The sequence below is a fragment of the Rhagoletis pomonella genome, unplaced genomic scaffold (assembly GCF_013731165.1).
Source record: "Rhagoletis pomonella isolate Grant_MI unplaced genomic scaffold, Rhpom_1.0 Rhpom_scaffold_00011, whole genome shotgun sequence".
NCBI classification, from domain to species: domain Eukaryota; kingdom Metazoa; phylum Arthropoda; class Insecta; order Diptera; family Tephritidae; genus Rhagoletis; species Rhagoletis pomonella.
The window spans coordinates 6,484,786-6,501,505 of NW_023458565.1; the positions used below are offsets into that span (position 1 = coordinate 6,484,786).

Genomic DNA, 16,720 nt, shown 5'->3' on the forward strand with positions numbered 1-16,720 from the left:
GAAGTCGCGTTCGCATGATAAGGGCAGAAACAAAATTTTACCCCCCCCCTAAAGCATATTTTTTTCCTTACCAAACGAAAGTACTTAAAAATTCAAGAAAATGTTGCCTTCAAACTATATTACTAAAATAATCAACAAAAAAGTTATTTCACTTACAATATTTATTGCTACTTAAGCAAATTTTGGCGCGAATCAAGGCTTTTATATTGGTCTCGGCTTTCTAATTTTGCAAAAATGTGGCCCAGGCGCTTTTCATCAGTGACAGCACTTGCAGACTCACTAACAACACGCACAAACCGTTCGGTATTCTGGGAATGACAGAGGAACTCTAAAAAAAATGATTTAAAAGTACTATAAGACCCGTGAAGTTTTTAGTTTGAAGATATTTACCTGGGATATTTATCACTTCATTTTCCGAAAATTGAAACATTGTAAGTTCACTATCTGGGTAGAACTGCACACAAGGGGGTTCCGTAATCTTAAACTGACTCCAATCGATCATGCTGACATACGACTTACTTTCAAAGTTTATTACGCCACGCTTTGGGACCTTGAACACGCGAAGCCCTGCTGGTGGATATTGACGTGCTGTTTTGATTTTTTTCGTACCCATCATTACGTATCTCTGGATCAGCGTCGGTTATCATGGCTAATAATATATTTTCTGGGTGAAAATAATATGCATTATTTTCTATAGCTGAACGAAATCCTCTCAACATAATCCTTAAATTTAGGTTACTCTGTTGCATAAAAAAAATCAATTTTTGTTGTACTGTGTTATTATACTTACTTACATCTGAAACTCATGTTGACCTGTGATATTAAAAGTGCTATAACTCCTTTGTTTATTATTTTAGTAATATAGTTTGAAGGCAACATTTTCTTGAATTTTTAAGTACTTTCGTTTGGTAAGGAAAAAAATATGCTTTAGGGGGGGGGTAAAATTTTGTTTCTGCCCTTATCATGCGAACGCGACTTCAAAGCTTAAAAAGACATAAGAACGAAAAGTGAAGCTTCTCAAGACAAAAATAATGACATATCAATTTTAAAAATCGGCCGTCAAATAACCAAGTTACAACGAAAAAACCATTTCGGCTGTATTTCGGAGGGTTAAAAAAAAAAAAAAAAATTTTTTCCAGAACCCTCTCAACATAATCTTTAAATTTAGGGGCGGACATTAGCAACTTTTTTTTTTTGTATGGGGACCGACCCAGTCTAATGTACATATGTACGCATATAAGTATTATGTAAAGTTTCCTTCATAAAAATTTGTTTATGAATCGATCATTTTGAAACTATGAATGCCGAATATAGACTTAGTTTTCACAAATCCATTATTATTTGAAAAAAACTTAATTTATGATTTTGTTTTACCCGATTAAGTGAGTTTCTACTTACATAATTAAATTCAAAATTGACATATTTAATTCATATAAATTATCATACATAGATACATACATATGTAAGAAGTATATATGTATGCACGCTGTATAATAGCGCATGAATTGGCAATTATCGACAGTTTACTTTCGTTCACTTGTTGCAAAGTACATACATAATGCATATGTACATTAGGGTGGCCCAAAAGTGCATATGAAAAAATAAAGTCGGAATCTTTATGCTCTCACAACCTAGGATTGTTCTATACCGAAAAAGTATACCCCTATCCTTTCATTTTGCAATAAAAAAATATTTAGAGGTCGCTCAAAGCGCTCAAAATTTTCCATGTATTTTATATGGAAAAAACGAATTCTTGAAAATCAATAGTTTTTGATCGGGAAAACTCTGCTCCTCTTCAGGAGATTCCCAATAATATTTATTTATTTATTTATTTCGTCTACAGAAAAATGTTTTCTTACAGGCAAATGAGAATAGAACATTTAAAATTGAATAATTTTTGAATATTACCCAATTATTTATTTAACCATTTTTTCCATAGTAACTATATTTTATAGGTCTGCCAAAACACGCAGAAAATGCCAGCAAATGCATTCGGGAAAGAATAAAAATTTTTCAGTATTAGAAAATGGTTAAATAAACAATTGGGTATTGTTTTTGGTTTCATTTCAAAATAAAAGAATGGTTGTATATTTTTTGTCGATGTAGAACAATCCTTGGTGTGATATCATTAAAAATCCGACTTTATATATATATATATTAGACTGCATCACTCCCCATACAAAAAAAAAACTACTACTATTTCCATTGGAATTATAAAATCTATTATATTCTAAGACGACCACCAAAATATTTCGGAAAAATATTAAGATTTAAGTGAGCTGGACCGATTTGAAAATACCTCCAAAAATCGAGTTTTTTATGAATAAAAATAGTTTCTTAAAGATTTTTTGTTGAAAAAATCCCCTCAAATGATAAAACGGTTTAAGCTTAAAATATATGCATAAAAATATTTAAAAAAGTTTAAAAAAAAAAATGTTGAACGGAATCGTAATGATGAAATTTTTGATGCTGTTTTTTAACTTTTTTCAAAGATTGGTATAGGAAAAACTTGAATAACTGAACCTAAACTCTTCCGATTTAGACTTAAGAGGTGTCATTGGAAAGGTATTTTTTTCACCCTTTTTATTTCTTTGCTAATAAACTCATTCAAAGGATGGAAGAGAAAGGTAGGATGAACGAACGTCATTCAAAGTTGAATTATGATGTGTTGGTATTCGAAAAAACAAGATGGGGCCCGAATGACGTTTTTTTGGCCAGTGTGAAAATACCTTTCTACTGAGATCCCATAAGTCTAAATCAGAACATTTTTGGCCCAGTTATTCAAGTTTTTCGTAAACCAATCTTTGAAAAAAGTAAAAAAACAGCATCAAAAAGCTCATTCTTACAATTCCGTTGAAAAGGTTTTTAAATATTTTTATGCAGATTTTTTTAAGCTTAATCTAGTTTGTGATCAGAGGGGACTTTTTTCAAAAAGTTCTTTAAGAAACTATTTTTATTCATAAAAAACTTAATTTTTGGAGGTATTTTCAAATCGGTCCAGCTCGCTTAAATCTTAATATTTTTCCGAAATATTTTGGTGGACGTCTTAAAATATAATAAGTTTTGTAATCCCGGTGGAAAACCCGCAACTTTTTTTGGTGTTGCAGTCTAATATATATATATATGTACACCGTTTCAAATCCCGCAAAGTTTCAATATAATGAGCTTACCAATTTACAGCCAAAGTGCCACAAATGTTGCCGCAATATTTGGACCATCAACGCCCCAGCGTGACCACAAAGCTCTACTAATTAAGCGTACGTGTGCCGAATTTCTTGCCCAAATGGAGCTGCTGCATCTGCAGATAGATAAACCACCAAGTAAGCAACTAATTAACACCACTGGAATATGTGAACTATATGTATACAAATACATATGCATGCACACCTACGGTAAAAAAAATAGCAGTGCCAAATTTCGACCACGTTTGTCTATTTGTATTTTCTTTATTTAATGCTTATTTTTTATTTTTTGAAATCTATCTCATTATATAATAAACACTATATGTATAATTCACATTTTTTGCTTTGTACAAAAATTATAAAAACTTAAACAATCTTTACCAAAATTTCAGTTTTTTTACTCTTGAAGTGGCTGCGAATTCGCGTTGGCTTTTAATATTTTTTATTTTATTTATTTTTTGGTCGCGCGCCGTGGAGGTACAAAAAAAAAAGAGTAAAAATTAATGCGAATTCATAGTCGCTTCAAACATACACTTTATTTGATTAAAAATGAATAGGCTATAGAACTGCATACTTTATAGCTTTCTAAAAACTCTACATAAAAAGTTTTAAATTATGGCGAGAAATTGTCTGTAATCAAATCTTACAATCGTTTTTTACTAACTTTCCGATGAGCTAGAAACTTGAAACTTACTCAGAGCCCGATGAAAATGCAATACGATAGAGGCATTAATGCGTTAGGTGACGCAGGTGTTGATTTAAAATATATATTACTTGTAGGAAGTGAAATAACTCTACAAAATATTTTGCCCGATAGGTGGCGCAGGAGTCGAGATATTCGGAAATCCGTATTTATGGTCCGATTTGGTTCATATTTGGAAAAGCATATGACTTAAACAGAAAGAAGTAACCACACAAAAAAATTTGCTTTAAATAGGTGTTGTAGGGGTCGATTTTTCTTTTTATTAAACATTTATAAAAGCTTGTCTTAATCTTTTTTTTTAATTACTTATTATAAATGTTGTACAAAGTTTGAAATGTGAATCTAGACGGTATTTGTTATTCGCTTTCATAATAATCAAACATAAAATTTCCTAAAAAACAAATAGCGAAAAATGGTCAAAATGTTGCACTGCTTTTATTTTGATCGTTGGTGTATGTATTTAGCTACATATTATACGTTGCCATGTGTATATGAATAATCGTAGTAGCTAATACAAATGCATATGTATATAAGTATGTAAGTATATATGATTTCGTCGTTTAAAGTACAAAACCACGTATCAACAAAATGCAAAAGCGCGTATGTAAAGTTGCTTAAATTATTTTTTAGAGAGTAAAAACACTCATATTCAAAATGGTTCTTTTTTATAAAGCAATCGCTTTTCTGGCTAGTATATTTCAGGACGAATGGATAAGGATTTAACCAAGAGCTTGTGTGAGCAAATTAAATTTTTGGCAGCAAAAGTCAGTTACGCGGTTTTGCAGAATGACGATACGCGGTTTTATACTTTAAACGACGATTTAAAAAAGCTTAACTTTCTGGATTATGTCGAGTGACTTTTTTTCACTACATATAGCCGATTTTGTTATTACAGAAGTTTTAGCTAAGTCGGAGAAGAAAAAGTTTCAACCCGATGGCAGTTTTCATCAAGCGGTAGGAAGAGGTGAATATATGCACTTTAAGCACTATGTACATTAGACCGTTCCAGAAAAAAAGTTCGCTGTACACCCCTGAGTCCAACGTATTTATGCAAGGCTTTTCGAAAGAACTTAAATTTTTGTTTGGCCCAACGTAGGGGTCGCTTTTTTGCATTTTCCATTATGTATTCGACATATATGTATAGTCGGATCTTAAAGTATGATATATCGCGGAGAAAAGTTTTTTTTGTTCCGGAGTTTATTGACCTCAAGTATCACGTACTCTAATGCCTAATCACTAGATCTCTGTTCTTATCTCCTTAACGCACCACCCTAAGGTCAGTAAATTAAAGCTACCAATTGAACAATAGATTTGCTTTTGCCGAATGTAGGTGCTTCCGAAATTTGTAAAGAGGCGTTCGGACAAAAATGTAACTTTTTTTGTTGCTTGCAATGTGGTAAGAGTCCTGCTAGCATAGAGAGAGGCATCTTGTTTAACTTAAAGAGTTCTTAGATCGCATCTACCCATAGTGAGAAGGCCTTAGCCACATAGCATTCCAAGAATTTCACCCAGCGCTCACTGACCTGCCCAGACACCCATCTTTGCCTGCCCTTTTCGGCAATAATGTTAGGTTTTCACATAAGGGACAAACTGAGCTTATCTACATCACACTAAATTCGCTTATGTCAAAGCGAAATCAACTGATTTGGTATTGCGGTATTTCTGACTCCATAATTAAAGAGTACTGCTTTGAGAAGACTGGGCAAACGGACTCCTTGCCATGGATCCCAGATACCAAAGTACATTGATACGCAGACGGTTCAAGGACGGAGCACAGGGCGGATGCAAGTATCAAGTAAAATGCGCCCGATTAAATCTCGAAAAGGGTTCGAGGGTGTGTTTATAACGGGTGATTTTTTTGAGGTTAGGATTTTCATGCATTAGTATTTGACAGATCACGTGGGATTTCAGACATGGTGTCAAAGAGAAAGATGCTCAGTATGCTTTGACATTTCATCATGAATAGACTTACTAACGAGCAACGCTTGCAAATCATTGAATTTTATTACCTAGAAAAGTTGGCAGAAAATCCGCTTTTTTATCGACAAATTTTGTTCAGCGATGAGGCTCATTTCTGGTTGAATGGCTTCGTAAATAAGCAAAATTGCCGCATTTGGAGTGAAGAGCAACCAGAAGCCGTTCAAGAACTGCCCATGCATCCCGAAAAATGCACTGTTTGGTGTGGTTTGTACGCTGGTGGAATCATTGGACCGTATTTTTTCAAAGATGCTGTTGGACGCAACGTTACGGTGAATGGCGATCGCTATCGTTCGATGCTAACAAACTTTTTGTTGCCAAAAATGGAAGAACTGAACTTGGTTGACATGTGGTTTCAACAAGATGGCGCTACATGCCACACAGCTCGCGATTCTATGGCCATTTTGAGGGAAAACTTCGGAGAACAATTCATCTCAAGAAATGGACCGGTAAGTTGGCCACCAAGATCATGCGATTTGACGCCTTTAGACTATTTTTTGTGGGGCTACGTCAAGTCTAAAGTCTACAGAAATAAGCCAGCAACTATTCCAGCTTTGGAAGACAACATTTCCGAAGAAATTCGGGCTATTCCGGCCGAAATGCTCGAAAAAGTTGCCCAAAATTGGACTTTCCGAATGGACCACCTAAGACGCAGCCGCGGTCAACATTTAAATGAAATTATCTTCAAAAAGTAAATGTCATGGACCAATCTAACGTTTCAAATAAAGAACCGATGAGATTTTGCAAATTTTATGCGTTTTTTTTTAAAAAAAAGGTATCAAGCTCTTAAAAAATCACCCGTTAGTAGAGTGCTGGATATAGAAGAAAATGTCTAGCACCGTCATTAAAGGATCTATTAAAAATCAAAGCGATTTTCTAGCGTCTTGAAATTTGCACTTCGTCATACTCAAATTTATTGCGCTATAAAAGTGCATACCTAAAGTTTTTATAAAAATTCTGAATAAAAATTTTAAAATTCTTGGATTTAATTCGTAACGCTGTACCTAAAATATTTTCAAAAATTCGAAATAAAAATTTGTAAATTTTTGGGCGCAATTGTAAAATTTATTGAATTTTTATAATTTTTGTACAATTTGAAATGTGGATTTATTTGGTGCTGGATATACATATATGTATACATATATAAGACTGCCGAAATATTTTGGTGGACGTCTTAAAATATAATAAATTTTTAATCCCGGCGGAAAAACCGCAAATTTTTTTTGGTGATGCAGTCTAATGTATATGTGTGCCAGAATTTTATAAAAAATATTAAACGTTAAATAAAGAAAAGCAAAATAGCCAAAATTGGTGCAAATATCACTTAACTTAAATAGCTGACTACAAGGGTCACTGTTTTGGCTAGACAAAAATTAATTTATTGTGAAACTGCAAAGGTGAAACCCTTTGCAATCAGGAATTCGAATATCAAGGCCCCTTTAGGATTCATTAAATCGGAGAGATGCAAAAGTGGGAACCAGTAAATTTGTATTTTCTAGCAAATAATTACTACATTTGAAAAAATAATCAGTTATTTGTTTGAAAATTCTGTAAACATTTTAAATTATTCATTATGGTGGCGTTTTTTAAAATCCAATATGGCGGAGTATCTTCTAAAAATGTTGGAGTGCGACAGCAAATTTTACACAGAAAAAAATTAATATATTTGTGAAACTATGGGCAAATTGTAGTAAAACTGCATACTTAGTTTTTCGCTCTGAGGTCAGGATTTTTTTGAAAGCACTTTGAAATTTAAAAAATATGATTATTTAAAAAAATTACTTACTAAATTCAGTGAAATTTAGGATAACAATATGGGTATCATATAAAAGAAAAAATTCTGTAGAATTATAACAGAATGCATTTTTTGGTGCATAAGGAAGAATGGGTATGGAAAATGTCCTTGAAAAACTTTGTCCCTAAATACCCCTGAAAATTTTCAATGTTTATGTATGAAAAAGTTATTGCTCGAGGACTAATATAAACACGACCGTATCGTCGAATTTCGTCCTGCATATTTTATTAACTTAAAAATGTAAAATTTATTAAAAGCGCATTTTCAATAACTGTTCGTCGTTGTAAACCGAAAAACTTTATTGTTTTTAAATTTTGTATACAGAATTTTCTCTTTCACTTGGTACCCATATTGTTATTCTACATTGCACTGATTTTTTAAAATATTTTTTAAAATAAATCATATCTTTAAAATTTCAAAGTCTCTTGAAAAAAAATCCTGACTTGAGTGTGAAAAACTAAAACCGCAGTTTTACTATGCATATGTGTCGCATAGTTTCGTGAGTATATCGATTCTTACGTGTGTTTCGAAATTTTTAAAATCAAAAATTGCAGTTCCAATATAGCAGATCTGTTTTTGAAAACTTATTATCTCTTTCAAAATGGTAAAAAAAATTTATATTTTGAAGAATTCGGTAAAATTTTAAACTTTTGAATGATGATGGCGTTTTTTGATTAACTTGAAATATGTTACGCGGGGTTTTTTCTTGGTCGTTCAATTCAATCCATTTTTAAAAATTTTTTTCAGCATATTGGATCCGTCATTTTGAATTTTATAAAGTCATGGTCAGATTCATAATTACGAGCGAATGCAATAAAATCTTAAAAATTTTTTCTCCATATTGAATTTGAAAAAACACCAAACATCATTTAAAAGTAAAAAACATTTTTATCAAATTTTCAAGTCTCTAACCGATAGTTTTTGCTTGAACCAATTTGGAGAGTCGCAAAGCCTCTCACGAAGAATGCCTCTTATACAGGCTGTGCTAGACCACCTTTCCGCAGACTTTCGGTCAGTTGCTGTTTTCAATAAAAAATATTACCCTCCATTTTAGAGGGGGTCGGGGACATACATAAAACCTATAAATTATCTTATCTCAACTAACAATTCTTATGTATGTATACATTTTTACCTTTATGCTGTCCATCAACCAGTCCTTCTCTTTGCCGAGTTTTTCGCTTTCATGCCAGTCAAGGGAGTGACAGCATCACAGCCCAGCCAATTGTCGTTCTCTTGGACAAATCTACGAACTTTATATTGTTTGCTTTTCATACTGACGACTACAATTGATTTGGGATTGTCAATAAACAAATTGCTATATAAACCTATCAACTTCAATAGTGTTGGTAAGTAATAGAATAAGCAAGCGAATAGTAAGCGATAAGATGGCTGAAAGCCATACGGAGGCAAGGTGGCCGAATCGACAGAAACTAACCACGGCCACGGTATTTGATAAATTCAAGTGGCTGCAAGTAAATAAAGCACTACGCTTGACACTCGGATGTCTTTGTTTTTATTACTTGTGCTAGTTATTTTTGTTTCTAAACACAAAAAAAGGAAGAAACCTATAACTTTATTGCAATGAAATTGCATTGAAACTTTATTATATAAACATTTATCTTTGTCATGCCTGCGCGCGCCTCACACTTCAAATGTCGCTCTTTGCCCTTCGAATTGCCTCAATGTTGAATCACTTTCTACGTACACCGTCCATCTTTAACTTACGTATGTACTACATGCATGCATGGGACTTTAACGCAGAGCCACTAATATTTCGCATGTCCATCATTGTGGTTTGCATTAGTGCTATTGTATTGGCGCGCAAATGGCCGGCATTGATGTTGTACTGGGATGAGATGGAGAGCGATTTGCCGGAGTATTTAACGCAAATGGAAAAAGGACGTCTGGCGTACAGGATTAAAATAGTGACAATTGTGGCCATGATGTTGTCACTCGGTGAGTTAGATGAGCATTCAAGATGGCTTGAACATCTCAGCGAGTGGATGTTGGTGTGAAGTGGAATGAAAGAATGGCACGTGTACTATATTATTTATTTAAATTTACTTAACATTAGCTTTAATAATACTATGTCTCCATTATGAGATTTAATGTAGATTAAGCCTTCTTTTGAGATTTACCATATAAAATTAAATCTCGAAATAGTACCATTAGTTACATTTTCCAAACTATATATTATACATATTTACCACGAATAAAAAGCCAATAATGTTAAGAATTTACATAACGAAATTCCGCTGGGAAGGAAGGTATTTATCGGTCTGTATATCAATGCCCGCAGCTGTATTTATAAAATCATACATAAGCAAACGTCAAATATTTAAAAATGTGAACGTCAAACATATATCGTTGTGGCAATGGAGACGGTTGTGATTTAGCAACTTGATTTCTTAAATCTTTATAGATAAATCTCTTGATGGAGACATAGTATAACAGAGGTTTACAAAAAAAAAAGCTCCTGCATATTGAACCAGACCTCTATGTCCCTATGTTATTCGACGCGCTGAATGCGAATCGGAGGTCTGTTAGCCCCCATCACGTCAGATTCGAGGTCATTTGAGGGTGAAGTAAGGAAAAATGCATTGAATAAACCTGAATGGTTATATTTATGGGGTTTTAGACTCGCTGAACCCGAATACGAGGTCCGTTAACCTCCATAATGTCAGGTTCTTAGAAGAATGTCCTGCACTGATACACGAACGCAAAAGGCACCTGCGTGAGTGAAATTTCGTAGATTTAGGTTCCACACCAAAATTTCTCAAAGAGTCTTCGGGAAGAAGGAGATAAAGCTTGTTCGTTTTAAAGCCTTTTGGCTTCACGAGAAAAGATCTGCCTTCCTTAGGTAACATTTTGGAAATACCGAGAGCATGTTTTGTAAACGACTGACCCCAGAATTTTCTTACGTACTTTACTCATATATTGACTACATATATTGTGTCTTTTTACGACCATTTTAAAGATCCTTAGAGCGTGCCTTGCCGAGAATGGTATACTCCTTCTACTCTCCATCATTCTATGGCACCACTAGCGTGGTTTCTTTTACCCCTTTCGGAAGAATGCTTGGACATGGTTTTACTAAGGCTTGGAAAAAAATAAATAAAGTCGAAAAGATCTTTTGATTCTAATGACAGTCTGAAATATCCTATTGCATTCTAAATTTCATGATCTAAATACTGCTTACCCAAAATTTTTCTAAGAAGTAAAAAAACTAATTAGGTGAAATTTTTGTTATAACATTGCAATTTTTTTTTTGTTTTCAACTTGTTTTTCTTATGTAACATTAATTAATTGGAACAGGAGAACCGACTTTCTTTGAAATGGCTACTTTTTCTGCACTTTCCTCTAAATAATTTAATACAAGAAAATGAAAATCCAAAATTGAGTCCGATCAATTGGTCTCTTGCAAATTTTATAAGCTTTCATTAAAAAAAAATTTATCAAATTGTGTGAAAAATGAAGGCTCCAGTGAATTACAGTAAATGCCAGTTTTGAACCACTGTGCGCTACTACACTCAAGTGATGCGAATTCTCCACACTTTTATGTGCAAACCAAAAAAGTTGCTCATACGCCATGTACAAGCACTGAGGGAAAACGTTCTTAAAAAAAAGACTATAATTAAATAAACCACAACCGCAGTGCCATTTAAACTGTTAATTACACTCAAAAGGCTTTTACACTATCATACAACCTTTTGTTTTTTTGCTTGTTCCAAGTTTTTGTGCCACTTGGATACTAAAATTTTTTCGGACGACAGCATTTGTACTATTACACTTAGTTGGTAAAAAAATTTAAATACAACATTTCATTTTTCTCATTTAAGTTCATAGCTTTTCTGCCAGCGGAGTAAAAAAAAATTAATGAAGTATTAAAACGAAAATGCAGTATTTCTATAAAGTGTGAATATAAAATATAAATTCTTATAAAAAATATGTGTGAAGCTCTATGCATCATTTACATATCGATGGCTGAGTGGAAGATCGACCTATCTCGGCAGCCAGTTCGAAAACGCCTTATCTCAAAAAACTTTTCAAGAACGCTCTATTTCAGAATTTAATTGAAAAACACCCTATCTCCAAATTCGGTTCAAAAACGCCCTATCTCACTTCAAAATGTATTGAAAATATGCTGATATAGGGCGTTTTTGAATCGGCAGCTGAGATAGGGCGTTTTTGAAACGAATTCTGAAATAAGGCGTTCTTGAAAAGTTTTTTGAGATAGGGCGTTTTCGAACTGGCTGCCGAGATAGGTCGATCTTCCACTCAGCCATCGATATGCTCGTATGTATGTAGCTGAGATGTAAGATAACTATTTAAGTAAATACGAACTAATTATAACTTTTTCTTTTCATTTATCAGCCGAGCATTTACTGAACATTATTTCCAACATACTCTACTCCAATGCCTGTCCGCAGTCTGATGACCCAATTAAGGATTACTTTATTCTTACCAACCAGCAAATTTTTGATGTCTTCCCTTACTCTGTGTATTTAGCTATTTGTGGAAAATTAGAGAATATTATATGCACCTTCATTTGGAATTTTATGGATGTGTTTGTGATGATTGTCAGTCTGGGATTGGCGGCAAAATTTAAGCAGCTCAATGATAACTTATTCAAGTTCAAGGGCATGGTAAGAAAAACTTTCTAGTCTATGGATTGCATTTTTTATTTTTTTTTTGAATCGCTCAAATATTGCCTGTCACTTTTAATTGTCTGCCATTGCCGTCTGTTCGTATACCACACGCCGAGACAGCAAATGCCCGAGATCTTCTGGTTGACTCGCCGCAAACAATACCGGAACCTTTGTGAGCTTTGCGCACGCATTGATGGCGCCATTTCGCTCATCACAATGATATCCTTTTCGAATAATTTGTATTTTATTTGTGTGCAACTGCTGCGTAGCCTTAAGTGAGTCTCTTTATATATATATACTGTAACTACATGCATACTTCTAGTCCAATTTATTTTGCTCATGAATAAAAGCCGGCAATTTTCGTTTCATGTCTCCTTTTCCGCCCACGTTTCATTGTAGTAAAATGCCTTCGTTCGCACAACTCGTCTACTTTTACTTCTCGCTTTTCTTTCTTATCGGTCGCACATTGGCTGTCTCATTGTGTTCGGCCAGCATCAATGATGAATCTCGCAAACCGTTGCGCGTTCTACGTTGCATACCCAAGGAATCGTGGTGCACTGAGGTGAAACGTTTCTCGGAGGATATTAACAGTGATTTGGTTGCATTAAGTGGCATGAAATTCTTTTATCTCACACGGAAATTGGTGCTGAGCGTAAGTTGCATTCCGCTGTCGTTTGTTCATGACCAGTCACGTGTACTCACATATGTACTGCTGCGAGTAATACACCGTCAATTAGATTACCCATTCACTCATTTTACCACCTACATACACTTACAATTCGCTTCAGCGCATAGTTTGTAGTCATCGCATTCCTGTACCTACATATGCCCCCACCTGCATTCCGTGCATATTTGCAAGCACTTACAGAGTTCGACCTCTCTTTCCTTCAACTCAAGCAATTTTATTCCATCTTGTTTTCTTCTTCTTCTGCATTTGCCAGCTATCTTTGAGCTTACTTTTTGCTGGCTCATATATCAGTTTACCATATTCTAGTTAAGTAATTATTGCTCTGGTTCTCCTTTTCCTCTTTTATGATATATCCTTATAAGTGGTTATGCATGAAGTGATTTTGTTGTTGCTGTATATTCAATCCTTTTAAGGTTGCTGGAACGATTGTGACATATGAGCTGGTACTTATACAATTTCATCAGGATGGTGCGCTGGGTGAATGTGTTAGTAATCTACGCCCTCAGTCATCGGCGAGTAATGGTAGCGCGCATTGAGTTGGCGTAGGTGAATTGGCCAATAACAGTTATTTCATAAGTATACTACATACACCTCTACATGTACATATACCAATAGATTGATGACAAATCTATTCGTAAGTAAAACGGAAGGTTATTGCAATCAAAATGTTAAGCCATCGAGGTCGATGAAATAAGGTCATGTTAATAAGGAAAAAAGAGAAAATTTATTAATTAAAATAAAATTGAGTTCAAATGCAGTTGAAGAGAATTGTGGTTTGGCGTTTAAGGTAAGAAAACTTCTGCACCAATGTTATCTTGAGGTAAATTAACTGTAGCGTTATTTACATATGTATAACTATCACTAGCTGGTTGGCCGCGTTTGTGGGACACTATGTCAGGCGTTGAGTATTTTGCATATAACTCATAAGTTATCATTTGCTTTACGCATTCATATCTATGTACATTAGGGTGGCCCTTAAATGTTGGAAGCAAATTTTTACATCAGATTTCCTCAATCCCTACTTTGATGCTACTATAGTCGAAGATATCACATATAAATTTTGGTTCCGATTGGAGACTGTTAAGGCGTGTCGCACTGCGGCCAAAATTCAGATTACCCTATGAAGACGTCTTAACCGACTCCAATCGGGAGGAAAATTTATATGTGATATTCCCATCTATGGTAGCATCGATTTTGGGTATTAGATAAAAAAAATAATAATTTTAATTTTTTGAGTCTCTATAGACTTTATCTTGCCCCCTATCCGACACGCCTCAACCGTCTCCAATCGGGACCAAAATTTATATGTGATATCTGTGACCGTGGTAATCGGTACATATGTATATTACGGTGCCTCGCCAAAAAAAGTTGCGCGTTTTCCACCGAAATTATACAATTTATTGCAATTTTGGACTTGCGCCAAAATATTTCGGAAAAATATTAAGATTAACCTGTGCTGGACCGATTTGAAATTACCTCCGAAAATATCAGTATTTTGATTCAGTTGTTTAAAGAAGTTGTATGCTGACCTTTTAAGCTTAAACTCTTCTTTCATCTGAGGTTGTTTTTGAAAAAATAAAATTTAAAAGATAATTATATTAATAAAAACCTAGATTTCAGTAAAACTTCATAATTTTCCGAAATATTTATTGAAAGTGTAAAATTAGAATTAGTTTTATGATTCCGAGGGAAAGCAGCACCGTTTTTTTATGGGAAGGATGCATCCTTATGTACACACACATGTATATATGTATGTACATTAGGGTGCCTCACCCAAAAAGTTGTGTTTTTGTTCACCGGAATTGCAAAAATTGTTATATTTTAAGACTTTCACCAAAATATTCCGGAAAAATAATTAATTCTTAATTATTCTGTTGAAACAATTTTTGAAAATCTTTATGCAGACCCCTTAAGCTTAAACTCTTCTATCATCTGAGGTGAGTTTTTGGAAAACATATTTAAACAAATTTTATTCATATCGAGGGCTTGTATTCAATGTTCTGCAGTTTATTCAAAAACTACTTTCTGATGTTAGAACCCATCTGAGACTTAACTTTCATTACTGGTTGCATTTTTAAATTTGAAATTCAATCGCTAATTCTGTTGAGAAGCGATAAACAAGGTCAGCATTAACATAATCGATGACAGTTAAGTGTAAGGTGGATTTCTAGGGATCTTATTTTTGTAAAAATTGCAACAATTGTGAAAGTCCAACCTGGAGAGTATTTTTCTCCATCTCATCGTAATTTATTTTTAACAGTTTAGGCTGTGACATAGATGAAAATCCAATGACATAGAGACACTGGCAACCAGAGAGTAGAAGTAAAAGATTTACTTTCATTGGGCCTTACAAATAAAAACTAAGCAATTGCTATTGGAGAATCTCGGCCAAACACGATTATTATTATTCCATGGATAGTTATGATTTGGTTACCGGGGATGCCACTGGTCCGTAAGATACCTTGCACTCTCTCGGTAGTAGAGTTAGAGCGACACAGAGGTCCTCAGAATAGAGAGCTAGCCACTTTATCGGAAACTTTTGGTATTTCTTAGTTGCTTGAAACTAAATGGTGATACAAAATATTTGCATACATAGTCTGATTTTAAATCGAAATAAAAAATAAATTGAGTAGCTCTCAATTTCGTCATCAATTGAATATTCAAGAATTAAGTACCACTCACTCAATTTATTCAAAACATTCGATTATATTTCTTTCCCCCAGTCAGTCAAGTTTCAAGTACACTTGACACAAAATTTGCCATGCTCCTTCAATGCAAATGGCAATTAAAAGCTCATTACTGGACTAAAGCAGCGAGTAAATGCAAAATGTAAATTAAAAAATCTTCCACAGAGCATTGGTGTTTGGATAATTAAGGCGATGCATGAATATTAATGCACCAAGATTAATGTCGAAGGAGATACAACAGAAAAGCGAAGATGAATTAAAAAGAAATAAACTGACACAAGAGTACATATTTTAGAGCGCTTGCATCTACACAGAGGCATTAAATATATGTGTACATATTTATCGATCGATAAAGAATTGAATAGTATAAGAAACTGAAAGTTATTATTACTTGAAGTTTAAGGTCGTAATTTTTCTACCAAATGTGTATCCTTTATTTTTTATTCAAATTTCCAAAATTTATTTTAATTAGATTAAACCCGTGTGTGCCCTAAGGACCAGATTGCACTAGCAACCGAAAAAGAAAAATTGGCTCTGCTTTCCGTTAGTCATATTAAAAATAAACACGTTCGTGGCCACTTTTGTATTAGGTTTCCACCACGGGCCGAGTTACTGGCCATTAATATCATGATTAATCAAGGTACCCTCTACTGTTCCCGTTTACAGGTAGATCAATGTGTAATTACGCCGCTCTAGGCAGTACCAGGTGCCAGCATACAAAGATCCATGACTCTCTCCAGATCGAAAAATAAAAATGAGAAACCGAATCGATCAAGTGTTTTAGACGCATGTATGCTCCAAGGGCCAAACATGGACTCGGACCAACACCTTGTTGTAGCCAAGCTACACACTGGAAAGTTTGGCAACTAGCTCTGTGACGAAATTCTTCAGGCCGCTAATAAGAAGGCGTCGACATTATCGATAAAAACAAGGGCTACGTCTGTTCTGCTTTCTCTGCCACTATCTATAAGAAGAGTGCTTCATGTCCGTGCTGTTATATAGTGGAGAAGCATGTACAATGACCACAGCCGATGAGGCG

At 34.3% G+C, this 16,720-nt stretch overlaps 2 protein-coding genes across 2 annotated transcripts in view; one reads left to right on the forward strand and one right to left on the reverse strand.

The window, feature by feature from the left end:
• LOC118747128 (gustatory receptor for sugar taste 64f-like) overlaps nucleotides 1-13,530 on the forward strand; it is a 22,976-nt gene extending 9,446 nt beyond the window's left edge. The window contains exons 3-10 of the mRNA XM_036481118.1: nucleotides 3,181-3,320; nucleotides 4,781-4,849; nucleotides 8,812-9,003; nucleotides 9,419-9,613; nucleotides 12,032-12,303; nucleotides 12,427-12,581; nucleotides 12,706-12,958; nucleotides 13,408-13,530. Of these exons, the coding sequence (XP_036337011.1) occupies nucleotides 3,181-3,320; nucleotides 4,781-4,849; nucleotides 8,812-9,003; nucleotides 9,419-9,613; nucleotides 12,032-12,303; nucleotides 12,427-12,581; nucleotides 12,706-12,958; nucleotides 13,408-13,530 (1,399 nt within the window). The remainder of the gene's footprint in view (nucleotides 1-3,180; nucleotides 3,321-4,780; nucleotides 4,850-8,811; nucleotides 9,004-9,418; nucleotides 9,614-12,031; nucleotides 12,304-12,426; nucleotides 12,582-12,705; nucleotides 12,959-13,407) is intronic.
• On the reverse strand, nucleotides 51-698 carry LOC118747331. The gene is made up of 2 exons (XM_036481371.1): nucleotides 391-698; nucleotides 51-328 (listed from the first exon to the last, which is right to left on the reverse strand). The coding sequence occupies exons 1-2, from the start codon at nucleotides 614-616 to the stop codon at nucleotides 168-170; spliced, it is 387 nt and encodes a 128-aa protein (XP_036337264.1). The 5' UTR covers nucleotides 617-698; the 3' UTR covers nucleotides 51-167.
• Nucleotides 13,531-16,720: the final 3,190 nt, after the last annotated feature.